The sequence below is a fragment of the Zootoca vivipara genome, chromosome 1 (genome assembly GCF_963506605.1).
Source record: "Zootoca vivipara chromosome 1, rZooViv1.1, whole genome shotgun sequence".
In the NCBI taxonomy this organism is placed as follows: domain Eukaryota; kingdom Metazoa; phylum Chordata; class Lepidosauria; order Squamata; family Lacertidae; genus Zootoca; species Zootoca vivipara.
The window spans coordinates 23,120,734-23,135,783 of record NC_083276.1 but is presented as its reverse complement, the minus strand read 5'-3'; the positions used below and the strand labels follow the sequence as shown (position 1 = coordinate 23,135,783).

General features: G+C 42.2%; 1 protein-coding gene across 4 annotated transcripts in view; it reads right to left on the bottom strand.

Moving 5' to 3' along the window:
* Positions 1–4,552: 4,552 nt before the first annotated feature.
* FOXN3 (forkhead box N3) overlaps positions 4,553–15,050 on the bottom strand; it is a 164,615-nt gene continuing 154,117 nt past the window's right edge. For all 4 annotated transcript variants that reach the window (XM_035107446.2, XM_035107455.2, XM_035107437.2 and 1 more), the window contains one exon: positions 4,553–13,575. In XM_035107446.2, the coding sequence (XP_034963337.1) occupies positions 13,005–13,575 (571 nt within the window). In that variant the 3' untranslated portion in view covers positions 4,553–13,004. The remainder of the gene's footprint in view (positions 13,576–15,050) is intronic.

The following is a 15,050-nucleotide window of genomic DNA, read 5'->3' as shown; positions in this document are numbered from 1 at the left end:
GCATGTGAAATGCACGAGAGAGCAGTGCGCTTATAATGCCATAGCGATGGTGGGTGTGGGCATAGGAACCCCTCAAGTCAGGATCTGGATACCTCTCTAGCCTTTTGTTCAGCTGTTTTATTTATTTATTGCATTTATATCCCCCCTCCCTTTTCTCCAAGGTGGTGCACGTGGTTCTCCCCATTTAATCCCCACAGCGACCCTGTGAGGTAGGTTAGGCTGAGAGTCAGTGACCAGCCCAAGGTCACTCAGTGAGCTTCATGGCTGAGTGGGGATTTGGACTCAGATCTCCCAGGTCCTAGTCTGACACATGTAACAACTACACCACATTGGCTCTCATGCAATAAATACCCATATATGTTTGCTCAAACAACACGGAAGGCGAGAGAGAGAGAGAGAAAGAGAGAGAGAGAGAGAGAGAGAGAAAGAGAGAAAGAAAGAAAGAAAGCTATTGCAGCTGATTCAAGCCTCTAAGAATATGCAGTTTACTTTGGGGTGGGGGGCTAGTACAGTAGTACTTCGCAAGACGAATGCCCTGCAAGATGAATTTTTCGCAAGACGAATGCGTCTTGCGATCTGATGGTGACTCGCAAGATGAATTCGTTTTGCAAAAAATTCATCTTGAGAATTGCGGTTTCCCATAGGAATGCATTGAAATTTAATTAATGTGTTCCTATGGGCAAAAAAAGAAATTTCAATGCATTCCTATGGGAAACCGCGATTCGCAAGACGAATTTTTTGCAAAACGAATTGACTCGCGGAACGAATTAAATTCGTCTTGCGAGGCACCACTGTACTAGCATGCTCTGTCCAAGTCCATGCATGTCACTTGATGCTCAATTTGTTTGTACGCAAATAAAGAGATACTACTTAATTTTCATGCACAAGCTTTAAAAATCAATGAATTTAGTGTGTTGGACATCCAGGTTCAAAACATCACTCAGCCATGAAACTCACTAGTTGACCTTGGGCCAGTTCCCCTCTTTCACATGGTCACTGGGTGGATGAGCTTGGCTATAGGGGCAGGCTCAAGACAATTTGCTGCCTAAGGTAAGAGACAAAATGGCACATCCTCCCAATCCACACACAATAGATTGGTAGTTGAATCTTACTCCATCACTGGCAAATAGACGATGTCCGGCACTACACTTGAGGGCAGCAGACGAGCTCAGGAAGTACAGAGCAGGCAAACAGAGTTCTCTTCACTCTCTGGCTCTCAGAATCTGCCACCTGAGGCAGCTGCCTCATTCTGCCCAATGGTAGGGCCAGCTTTGTTGAATGCTAGAGGCAAGAGCCCAGGCCACCTTCCTTTTCCCCAGCTGTGCCCCAAATACCTGCTGTAAGTGGCAACAGTGCTGCCGGTTGGCCTAGATCACCAGTGACCTAGATTAAAATAAGAGCGCTTATTGACACACAGAAGGCAAGGCCAGCAGTCTAATTTTACATCATCGAATCATGCTGATCTCTATGACTGGTGTGATTCAAACCAAGGCCTATGTGCTCTGTGTTTTTAAAGAGTGCATCTGCACAAAATAGGAGAGGGCAAACGATTCAAGGATGCCCTGTGTGTTTCTGTTAATGGCCCATTTGCTGTTTGCCTGCTCTGCTAAGTAAACAGAAGTAAACACAGTCAATGCAGTTCCTGCAGAAAGCTAACATTTTCACAATGGAAATCACACAGAAAGCAGGGTCAAAGCAGGTGGGAAAACCACTTTGTCATCTATTTTAAAAAGCCCACTCAGCATGGGATTGCAATAAATGATTAGTTACTTGCTTTTGCTGGTTATTAATACACTGGTTCTACCAGGGAGAACATTTTGTGCTTTGATGAGCAATGAGACTGACGTGCTCTCCAAATGAACCCCAGGAAGAGGGCTGGGGTCTCATCCTGCGTGTCTAATCAATTAACACAGGGAGCTAAGGTGGTGTTATGGCTCAGCAAAAGAAAGAAAGGAAAAAAAGTGCAATTCAATGCCTCCATCAGCCACATGCATAGGAACGCTACCCCCCACCCCGTCAGATGCTAATAAAATAAAATCTCAAATAGTTTTAGAATTTTCGCTTTCCCCATATTGGCCAAGCTGAGTGCTTCTTACTGAGGACTAACTTCAGCCATTAGACAGAGTGAGTCAAGCAGCCAGGACTGGCCCATGACACTGAGCTGCCTGATCTGAAGGATAAGACAGCATTTTCATGTACAGGGGATGACTGGCCTGGCAGTCAGACCTAATTTCAACACCAGTGGTGGGACAAGAGAAGAAGGGGTGGCATGCAGCACGCAGTGTCCCGTCTTATAATACGAAAGTGGGGGACTTCAGGGCTGGTGCATAAAGGTGGCCCCCAAGCCTTTCTACCTGGCCTCGAGGGACTTCCCTGGGCCACTCCTCCCTTCCACCATCTCTCCCCAGGCCACACCTGTCACCACCTGTATTTCACAGGGGCTGGCATGCTGCTTTTGCCTGGTTGGCACGCACCCTTAAATTCTGATGACTCTCGCTTGCCTGGAGGGAGGAAAGGCTGCAGATATGGTGGCGAGGAGCCTGTGGCCTTCCAGAGACTGCTAGACTCCATCTCCCATCAGCCCCAACCAACATGTCAGGGATTATGGGAGTTGTAGGCCAACAGCATCTGCAGTCCACAGTTTGGTCACTGCTGCTGTAAAGCCATTACAGGAGTCCATGAATCCCTTCTTCTGAGCTGGCATCTTGAGCATCACACCATTGGGGGGACGGGGGAGCGGGATTAGGAGAGCTGGCTGGATTGGTAACTCCTATAGCAGGCATAGGCAAACTCGGCCCTCCAGATGTTTTGGGACTACAACTCCCATCATCCCTAGCTAACAGGACCAGTGGTCAGGGATGATGGGAGTTGTAGTCCCAAAACATCTGGAGGGCCGAGTTTGCCTATGCCTGTCTGAAAGCCTGACTTGACTTGGCAAATAAGCTTAATAATAAAATAAGGCTGCCCTGTTTAGGGAAGCTTTTAATGTTTGACACACTATAGTATTTTAATATTCTGTTGGAAGCTGCCCAGAGTGTCTGGGGAAACCCATCCAGATGGGCGGGGTATAAATAATATATTATTTATTACTTCTTCTTCTACTACTACTACTATAAAGTACTTTGGACTTGTCTGAGCCAATCTGATGTCAACTTCCTAGTGCTTTGTCAGTGCAGAAGGTCTTCTTGCCAGATGGGTAGGGTACAAATAATAAAATAACAAACAACAACCACAACAACCACAACAACACTGGGATATGGACGAGGCCCTCTTTGTGTTGGTACAGAGGCCTTTTGCACGGCCCTTGTTATTTATATTCAGCTTTTTGACCCCAAGGCCCCCCAAGTGGTGAACAGCATATTAATACAAAATAATTTATTCGGACATGTTAATTATGAATGTATGACTGCAAGTGTATTAATCTTCTGAATCAGTGCCCAATTCTTAATGGTTAATCTGATACCAAACACTCTTAACTAAAGAAAGTGGATACACTAAAGCAGCGGAGCAATGAGAAAAGCCAACTATGTAATGCCTTCAATTAATTCGTCAGCCCTCTGGCAATATAATAATAACGAGGAAAGTGTATGGTCGATGTCTAGGATGGTGAAAACAGAAGGCTCACACTTGTGTGAGTCAGCAACAACCCATTTACTTAATAGTAAATTCATGTGATTAGCTAACTCATAGTCCAATACTTCAAAACCTCTTTTTCTCCAAAGGATTTATGATCAGGCAGGAGTTGCTTCTGGGCAATACCATGTGAGTGCCAAGTCCAAGAAAGCTGGTAGTGATTGCCCTACAAATATGAACTACCTTTCCTGCAAACTTGCTCAAAGCCAGTGGAGTTTAGTCACACACACCCCAGTCCAACCAATCTCAGGATTGTTGAGAAGGTAGAACAGGATGACCCTATTTACAGGTAGGTAGCCATGTTGGTCTGACATAGTCGAAACAAAATAATAAAAAAATCCTTCCAGCAGCACCTTAGAGACCAACTAAGTTTGTCACTGGTATGAGCGTTCGTGTGCATGCACACTTCTTCAGATACCACTTCTTCAGGATGACCCTATGTTCATATTCCAAAACTCCTTTCTTGGGAATAGAATAAATGTGATAAATGAAGAAAAACCATAGGAAGGGCCTGCTGTATCAAGCCAGTGGCCCATCTCATCCAGTTCTCACAGTGGCCAACCAGATGTCTATGGCAAGCATATGAGCAGGACCTGATCCCAACAGTGCTCCCCACTTGTGACTCCCAAGAACTGGTATTCAGAGGCAAAACATATCAATTGCAGCCAGCAGCCACCGATAGCCGTATCCTACATGAAAAGTCTAAGGTGGAACAATTTCTTCAAACACTCTTTGTTTAGGCTGCTTGAAAAATAAGAAAAGATCAGGTCCTGGGGTAATTCAAATTAAATAAGGATGTTTTAAACTGGATAGCTTCTTCAGTAGCATTGCCTGCCTCAAACAAGGGCCCAGCAAATATATATATATATATATATAAATGAATGAATGAAACAATAAAAGCCAACACCCGTGAGTGCAATTATTCAATTGATGCAACTCAGTAATTTTTATTGCAACTGGAAGACAATACATCACAGAAACTTTATGGTAGGTTTTGGGAAAGTGTTATTTACAATAATAACTGATGAAAGAGTTTGTCTTTGGCAATATGATTACACATCAAGAAACGTAAAATGCAAGTATGCCTCTAGATCAACGTTTTTTTCCTTGTATTTCTGGCTGATTGCACTTGCCTTTCGACTGCTCATTTAGGTAAACACAAATACAACTTAACATCACTGTTTATGCCCCCCATCACAGTTCTCATTTTATGTCAATGAAACTGGCAGTTCCATTTACCTAGTACAGCATTAAAAACAAAAACAAAAAAAGGAATTAAAAAACAGAAACAAAAAAGAGAGGAAAAAATGGCTTATTGCTGTACTAAATTAATCTATTGGCCAATGAAGGTCTCATGACCCTAAAGCATTGATATTGTACTTATTGGTCTTTTGATTGCTTCATCACTTTTTTTTCCTGCAGAACAAAAGAAATATTTCAAAAACATTACAGAAGAGTATAAAAATGTACAAGTTCATAATGCTTTTCATACACTCAGAAATCATTCCCTATCCCCATCCCTTCCAACATTTGACACCAAGGCAAACTGAAGTAGTGAGTGTGTATAATGCAGGCGTGAAACCGGTAAAGCAAAAACAATTGTTTTCCCCAAATACTGGGTGCATTAGGGAAGGGCTTTTTTTCAAAAAGCACTAAGTTTTCACTCTGAACTGGAACCAGAGAAAGAAAATTATCAGGTTTCAAGCCACAGTCAGCAAAGTCACCTCACACAAAATATACCAGTCACATCAGAAGTCTGAATTCAGTAAAAGGGCACAGAGTTTTCGCGGTCATTTCAATAACACCCTAATCCAACTTCTGCATGCAGATCCTGAGCGCTACATGAAATCATGTGTGCAAATAGCCTGGGCAGCACTTGCGTGCCACTCCCCCCCCCTTTTTTAAAAAGATGAAATCCTCTCAGTTGGCTGTTTGTGGGCAGCTTACTTCTTTCCAACAAAAAAGTTGATGGATGCAATTTCAACTTTTTAAAAAAGCCTGCACGTCCAAAGCCCTGTTTCTCTTGTACCCACTCTGTTGAAGCCAAGGTCTTAAGTGGAGTTCCTAGAACTACTAATTCTAATTTATCAAGCCTCTCCCCTGTACTCACTAGAAATAAAACACAGTGCAACTTGATAACATGTGCGTCTACAAGGAAGTCTGTATTAAACCAACTACTTTTGTGGTTTTAAACGTAGACCAATGAAGCACAGCATCATTAGACAGATGCCTGGTTCACATATGTTAAAATCTATGGTTTGGTTCTAGGTGGACAAACTTCTACAAACCTACATGATCTCCTCCTCCTGCGTAGCCAAGAGGAGAATTTCTGCCAAGTTTAAATTAGCTTTTCAAGAACCTTGATTTAGCATTATGTTCAAAATGGGGATTGTGCTGTACAACAAACAGTGGTTAGTTGAAACAAGTCAGCTTCATAACTTAACAGTTTAAAGTTGACTTGTTTGGCCATTAACCAATGTCCTAAACCATTATCCTCCGTTTATCTATTAACAAGAAAGAGAGGGGAGTGTGTAAGGCTGTCGCTTCTCTCAGGCTCATGGAAGCATCAAACAACAGTTTGTCGTTGCATGTGCCAATGTTTACTCACTTTTGGTTTTGGTTTCTAGTCAGCAAGGCAAGTGGCTGCTTGCAGAGTTATGGGAATGTGTGGATTTAGTTAACATTGTAAAATCAACCCACTGATTCTGCACTTTCATTCCAGAAAAAAAAGAGCACCAGAAAGGTTGCGTGTATCCCTACCAAAATGCTTCCCCTCCTGGTTTGCTGCCGATTACTACAATCAAAGGGACAGGGTATGAACAGATGCATGAACAGAGGCGATGAGAAAAGTTCATACGAACCACATAGACTATTGCGTAAATATGTTTTTTTTTTCTAAATGCAGTTAATACAAAGCCTACACCAAAAACGATAAATTTATTTATGTGCTCTGTAAAGGAAAAGTAAACTGGGTATTGTTAACAGCATCTTTTTATTCCCTACAATAGAAAGCAAAGAGACATTGGGTGTTGGCAGAAGATTATCACTGTAGCAAAATGTTAAAAGTATATTACATATTTAGTATACTAAGGTTATTTAAATTAGATCACAGTGCTGCATTTATGTGCGTAACAGTGTTTTACATATTATAGGGAGAGCTGTCAAGAACACTGACAGACAACTATGAATGAGCCTGGTCTCAGGTGGAAGAATACTTCTAAAAAATGTTAAGAAACGAACATGGGAAACAACAAAACTATTAGCTGGGCAGCTCACTAAAGTCAATTGCCTAATTTTTGTTATTAATGTCAAAACCTAATGTCTTTTTGCAGGTTATCCAGAGCCAAATAATCTCCTTGTATAAACTGGTAGTGCACCCTTTGTTTTTAACAGTAGTTCCTTCATTTAATGTAGGAAGGTACCCGGAATTTCTAATCACCTTCTTGTCCTCCAGTTTGAAGGCAGATGATCAGAATGAGTGGGAAAACCAACTGGTATATAACTGAGAATTGAGTAGCCAATGGCACTGATCACCACCATTTGCCCTGTAGCATTTTACAGACATGACTGCCATCTTGCCAAGCCACCCAAGACAACATGCAAATGTTACGCAGCAAGGGCAATGCATGCTACAAGCTTGGAGTGAATATTTGTGACCAGCAAGACTCAACAGCCACCCCATGGTTCACATTGAGATTCTTACATTATGCCTGCCATGTCCTGGGGTTATGTTTAGTTTGGACAAAGGATGTGCCTGCAGCAGTTTTATTACCAATTTGCTCTTTGAGGAGGATCTGAAAACATGTTGAGAGGCACAAGCTAGTTGAAAGCAGCCAGCGTCAGGTTGGCTTTCGGAAAGGTTTGCAGAGAACTGCTTGTGCATCTGTTAACGTGGATGATAAACAGACTGTAAGGTAAGAATTTAATAAACGTAAGCGAACCTGGAAAGACGGGTGGCATACATTTAAACACTTTCTTATTTTAAAGGCAAAACTCTACCCAAGCGCCTGAGTACTTTGGAAGCTACGTAAGAGAAACTGTGCCCCAATCCTGTATTCAGTCACAGTGAATGGGCAGAGCATCCCCATCACTGCTCAAAGAATGTCCAGCTCGGCAAGGACCTCTGTATCCTATTCATCCATCTGAGATGTTACCCCATTTCAAACTATCTGAAGGTCTAGATAAAGGAAGAATGCAGCTGAGCAGGGCCTGCATCTTCTGAGGCATGAGTTAAGTGCTCCAAGACAGAGCAAATACTTCTCAGCCTCCCACGGGGGTCAAGGACTTATTGTTGTTCTGTACAGTACAAGAGGCCAAGTTGCTCACCTGTTTAGTGGTAGCTTGGATCCTGCAATTATGTACTGGTTGCAAAGGTCCATGAGTCCTCTGCATGCTAGCTCTTCCAGCTTCCCCTCACCTTGCTTGGCTTGCTAAATCCATGGCCCTCAGGAGGTGCTTATATTAAGTCCTCATATCAGAATGTGCTCTGGGCTTGTGCGGTGTCCCACAAGTCTTCAGCACCGAAGCTATGGTCACATTTTACATCCAACTTTATGAAAAACCCTCGATTACAGGTACTTCCCACAGTAAAGTGGTCATACACAAAACAGGAAGAATTTGTCTATAAAATGCCTAAGTTGTCTTGAATTCTGTGACTTGGGAAAAAAAAACCCCAAACCCATCTAAATTATAACAAAGAATCAACTATTTCCAAAACAGTATTTCCAAAACAAACACTCCCTCTGTGCAACGTTTTCAAAATGGATGAGGCACATAGGTAAGAAGCTCAAAAAGTGTGGAGGAAACGATCCACCATGTGCTGAATGGAAGTAAGCACATCTCTGCAGCTGAAGTCTATATAATTGGACCCAACTGCTTTCATCCACTTTTGGCATCAAAGTGAGAAGTTGGCACTGTAGGACCTAACACTGAAGTTTATATAAAAGATGACAGTTTATTGGAGGTGGCTGTGCAAGAGACAAGCCAAGCTTTCATCGGATCTTCTCCATTTCAAAACCATTACTAATAGGAATTAGGTACTTAATTGGCATACTTAAATGAGACATCCTCTGCCTCCAAGAAAAGGTAACATGACATCTTTTGCGAAAAGATCACCTGCAATTGCTTTCTGTACAGTGATGATTCAAGGAAGCACCTAGCACATTTTTTAAAAAAAATTCAAGCTATAACCCATGGGTGGTCAACAGATGGGGCATGACTCACCTAAAAGTAAGGAGTGCCTAGGTATCTGTGGCTTTTATTAGGAAAGTGGAGCATGTACTTTAATTTCAGTGGGAAAGCTATGGGGCCAATTGATGAACTTTGGCTTAATTGTGCCTCATCTGTTGAATAGCCCTCCTTCATTCCTGCCAGCAATTATTCATATCAGAAATGTTCTTTCCTGATTACGAAACACTCCATCTGAAGATTATTGCTGTAGTAGATTAGCTATTGATGTAAACACTGTGTTTTCCACCCTCCCTATATATTGCCCTGAACATTGTAGGCAGGCCACAACTGAGGTCTGGTACTACTCACAGGACAATTAGCATAGCAATGGATCCCAAAACTAGATAGAAGTAAAAGTACGTTGTGGGCACAAAAACAGGGATTTGAATATTTGGCACTACATCACCTGCTAAAGCTTCCAAGCCTAAGTCTTTGGGTGCCTGATTCATGGACAGATATCATTATGGAACCTGAATCCCCATGGTGGAATTGAACTTTGGGTTGTTGTTGTTTTTATTTTTTTAAGCACTGTCCAATTAGATTATTTAATTGTTTTGTGGACTATTCTTACCAGAAAGAAGGTAAATGGTAAAACAGTCAATCTTTGTACACAAAACATTCGTGCAATAGTGGAATAGCTATTGCAAAGGAACCACTGGAGAAAATGAATTTGTTCTGGGTTTACACTGCTGTTGCTAAGCAAAATGTATGATTAGCATGCCTCCATGTCAAAGAAGTGTAAGGCAGACTACATCAGTCTTTGCCAACCTGGTGCCCCCCCAGGTGTTTTGGACTAAGGACTCCCATCAGCGCCGAAGTGCACCAGAGGGTGAAGAGGGACACATGCATGATTTAAAATGTGTTTAAGGCATGATGTTTCTTCTAAGCAAGCCTCATTAAGCCTCATTCAAACCTCACGGAAAGGCAGGCAGTTGCGCAAGACTTGCACAGCCACCATTTTTAAAAAACTTGTGCAGATGATGGGCCTGAGGGGTTTTCCCTATTTAGAGGACAAGCAGGTGCAATGACACTTGAATTTGTAATTCAGCTTGCAGTGCACCTGCTGTGTGTCCATGGTTTACAGCTATATTTACTGGGACGGTGTGTGTGTGTGTGTGTGTGTGTGCGCGTGTGTGTGTGTGTGCGCGTGCAGGCAGCCCAGATGTAGCAATGTGACATAAATCTACAGCTGCAATCTTCATCCCCCCCCCCTCGTGGCTTAGGCAAAGACTCTCTGCATTCGTGGACTGACCCAGTACAAAGCCAGAATTCCTGTCAATTCCAAGATTTAGTTTCTAGGCAATGAGCAATAAAGAAAGAATTTCTTCAGCATGCACTGCTATGCTCCACTGGCTGTCTACATAGGCTACAGTGCTGATCTGAGCATGGAAATATTGGCATAATCAATACTAATCAGAATTAAGAACCATTCCCATTTTTGTATTATGGCTCATGGTGGAATATCTTTTTCATTCCACTAAACTGGCTGCCACATCTTTTCACTATTAAAATTTTGCTCATGCTTGGTAGAACTCCATGGCAATTAAAAGAAACATGCATGTGGCACTCTAGTTCAGAGAGGAAACCCTTAAATTGATTGACATTGTTTTTTTTTCTTTTTAGGCGAGTGTTACCTTCTCCCTCCCCCCTCCCCTTCTTTTGGCAGATGCGGACGTATTGAGAGAACTGGTAACACATAGGCTGAACTTGCTGGTGGACCTGCGTCATTCCAAGCCTGATTCGACACTCCCAATATTTCACAAGTCTGTTGGCATGAACGTCTAACTCATACTGTATGCATTTTCTTGAATATCCAAGCCTGCAAAGCGGAATTCCCTAAGATGCTTTCCCGCATTTCCTGCCAAAGCCCAACACAAGGCAAAGACCCTGAGCACCAAAACGGCAAACAACACAACTTCTGTTCAGTGTAAAGCTGTATTCAGTCTACCTACAGGTCTGGAACCCAAAGCCGAATCTGCTCCAGAGAGAGGTTGCCAGTTTCTCTTTCTGGCTGCAACTTGTCGTGCTGCTCTAGGAGCACCCCATTTTTCCTATGGTGACCCACAGCTAGGATGGTGCTCCCTTAAGAGACCCCATGGATCACAGCCTATAGGACTGGAAGTCCCAGGATTATGGCCTTGGATACCAATACAACTGAAAAAGAAAAGATCAGTTGGAAGAGGTTGCCTTATTGCAAAGGCTTCAATCTGCTAATGGAGCCATCACCACAAACCAAGTATGGGTGTACACAGAACACTTCTTCAGCATCTCTTAAACCGCCCCAATGAACTCAAACCAAAGCCCTTTCGTTACTTGTTTCCGCACTGGCAGATGAGCAGATCTGCGTGGTCATCGTCTTCCCCCAAATCAAATGGCCAAGTTTTTCCCACCGTTCACAATTCAGGGTCTTCCACCGGCCTCCTTAAATCATACACACTCACTACTTGCCTTGCCCTTGAAATTATTGCGTAATGTTTTAATACATGTAAAGACAAAGAAAGGACAAACGTGTTCAAAAAACAGAGAAGTAGGGGAAGGGGTCTGAATGTGCAGACAAGGCAATATAATTCAACCATCCAAGCCCTACCCGAGCATGAAGTTTTATTTTTAATATTGCAGAGTAAGTTCCCCAACAGTCAGTATTTATCCCTGAAAAAGGTTAAACCTTAAAAAACACCTGCTTCCAAAAAAAAGGGTAAAGGGAAAAAAGAGAGGAAAAACAAAACAAAACAAAAACCCAAAAAACAAACTAAGCCTAAGGGCTTAAAAATTAGAGGCATAGCCTTTTTTCTATTTTTCTATATTTATATGAAAATAATTCATGCTTCATGCTAAATACATTATTTACCTTACAAGAACTTTTGTTATCTTTGAATTAATAAAAAGGGTTTGTTTTTATTATTATTTTGTACTCCGAGCCCCTCCCAGAAAGGAATCCATGCAATGTGGATCAGAATTTTCAGCTGGTTGCAGTGGTTAAAATTGTAAATATATTGTCATTTTTTGCACAGATGAATCCTGACTGACCTTAACTGGGTACCTCATTTTGAGGAGCACAATTTCTTTATATTTTTGCCTAGCCAACATGGATTTTATTTTTTTGGAAAGAATAAAAAAGCAATATAATACTAATGGCAGGTTTTGTAGCATTTCCCCCCTAGTGAGATCAAATCTTTGTGACTTATAGAAAAGGTTTTCTCATTTTGACCCTCCTTAAATATCTACTCATAATTTTCTTCAGATTTGATTGCTTTTCACTCAGGCAGTTAAGAACTCATAGCTTGTTTTCCCATAATATTTTTGCAGGCAGTGCCAATCTTCAGGCTTATGGCTTTTTATAAAACATTCTTTTAATTTAAATATAGAAGACAATTAATTGATTAAAGAATATCACTAGTCCCCCTCCCCCTCCACCCCTTCCTCTTTATTTCACTGAAACTCATTGCATACACAGTTCAGTATTCCATAATTTATAAGTTATTAAGTCTTCACATTTTGAGCCATATACAGTACATGAAGCACTAATAGATCATTACTGTATGAGCAGCTGTCATTAGTGGCTATTCCAAGATTTCTATGGCACAACCACAAGCAAATGCCACTATATATGATCCTTGGTTGTGAGGATATTGTGTGTGCCTCTTGACTTCCCCAAAATCTATAGACACATCCACACACAAACCCAACCATAAGGCCTTTTTTCCATTTTCAATTCTTACAGCCTGGCCTGAACAATTTCCAAATTATCCAATTTCTTCTAGGTTATAAGAGATCTCCAAATACCAAATTTTTATTCCTCTCACATTAACTGGTGACGTCACAGCATATTCAACCATGCATTTCTGACAAAGCTGGAGAAAGCAATGGCAATTTTGGCTTTTACTTTCTTTCTTTTTGTCTTCATGTAATGAAAAGCTTTTGTAAAATTAGTTGAGTATCAGTATGAGTTCTATGGCTTCAATCTCCTTTAAAAAATTCCAAAACAAAAAAATCTCAAGGGTTTGAAAAAAAGAAAACACACAAAAAAAGAAGAAGAGGAGGGGGTGAAAGAAAAGAAAAACGAAACAAAGAAAATATTTGTTGATATTGCCACAAATCATTAGAATTCACCTGACGTGCTGAAACGAAATTGTTTTATAAGTTCAATCAATGGATTTGTTCTCGTTTTTCGTGGTGTCCTTTTGCTCTTTCTGCCCCTTTGCCGTCCGATTGGTGATGTTGTTCAAACAAGACCGGATCCCCGCCAAATGCAGGAGCGATCCGGCCGCTTCTTTCATCTCCTCGTCATCACTCTCGGGGGGTTTCTCCGTACGTCTCTTTTTAAGAGGCAGCGTGTCACTCGGTACTTTTTTCGCCTTCAGCAAATGCTGACGCTTCTTGTGCTGAGAGGCATACCCGCTATCAGCTAAAGAATCCTTGGTCTCTTTCCGGCTCTGCCTTTTGTCCTCCTCCTCCGCTTCGCTATGGCTCTCGTGGCTGTGGAAGCCGACCTCGCTGCCCTCGCTACTGGCCCGGCTGCCTTTAGTAACAAATTCGTAATGGTCGTCAGCGGAGGAAGAGGAAATGGAGTCACTCGTGGGCGACGTGCTCCGGTGGTTGGAAGATTTGGCACTGCTATAGTTGTGGTCCTCCTTCGGGTCACCGCTCACCACCGGGGAGCCCTCACAGGACTGCTCGCTCTCTGTCCGCATCCGGCAGTTTGCGATTCCATTCCTGGAGAAGGGAGGAGAAAGAAGCACACCATCAAATCAAACTCCCCTATAAAACTGCATTTTTCAAGAGGAAACTGCTTTCCCTGAATACAAACGAGTATAGCCAAACGTAACATTTGCAGGGCCAAGGCTGGTGGCTATGCACCATAAAAAGTGGCTGTAAAATGGAGGCACCCCCCCCCCCCGGGGCACTCACTTCCAATTGGGTAAAATGTCTGATCTGGGCCTCACCATAGATCATAGGGAAAGTGCAGTCATGGCCTGTGGGAGCCGCAGTGGGCAACACAATCTTGCTGGCCAGTGGGGCCACGAGATGTTAGAGCAGGCATCCCTAAACTTCGGCCCTCCAGATGTTTTGGCCTACAATTCCCATCATCCCTGACCACTGGTCCTGTTAGCTAGGGATCATGGGAGTTGTAGGCCAAAACATCTGGAGGGCCGCAGTTTGGGGATGCCTGTGTTAGAGCCTATTTAAAATTACGGAAAATGAATAATTTAACTGGCTTTACAAATCCATCAACCAGCAAAATTTCCTGAAACTTTGGTTGATTTATCTATGGGTGGAAGTATCAATTGATGGAGGCAAGTTTTGATTGGTTATTATTTTGGTGCATAGTTATAGTACGGAAAATATTAATATGGACCTTATCTTCTAACAATGAGTGGTAGATGTTTGCATACCTGTCAAGTGCCCCAGAAAAAAGGGTCATCCTGTGTTTTCACACAAGATTGTGATGGCCATTTTGGGTGCCAAAAGCACCCCCCCCAAAAAAGAGCACTTTTCCAGGGCTGTGATCTTGCGCGGTGCCCCAAAACATGCATTTTTGGGTGTGGGGCGAGAGTGAGATTTGTGTCACGTGACTCACCCGGGAGTGTGTCCCGGAAGACACACACTCCTATTTTGGGTCTGAAGGATGGGGGTGCATTTGTTATTAAATGGCGTATTCTCATACTTACCTCAAAAGCCTTGAAAAATTAACCACTTTGAAGCTATCATAGTATGCAAATTTATTTAAATTAACCAACTGCTTGATTATAATGTAATTCAATTAACTGAAATAAAAACACATTTAATCAGCTGGCTGAATTGAAAGTTCAGTGCCTAGCCTTTTCATGTTACTGGAGTCCTTTATATAGTTTCAAGATCATTTGGACCATTTAAGAATGCCAGAATTTGCAAATAATCCTGGCTCAATATTACTCTGTGAGTTTTATGGCCAGGTGGGCATTTGAACCTCAGCATCTTTGCTTCTAGTCTGGTACTTTAACCTCCACACCACACTGATTTGGTTTAGGTATGATTCAGTCCCAGTGAAATCTACTAAGTCTGTGCTAAAATCAGCCTAAGTTATAATAACTGCTATTTAACTGGGTTGTGGATCAAGTTTCTGGGGATATTTTGAAACGCAACTGCCACTCAGGTGTTAAAACTTTTTGCCCTCACAAAAAAGTACCGGTACTTCAACAGGACAGATC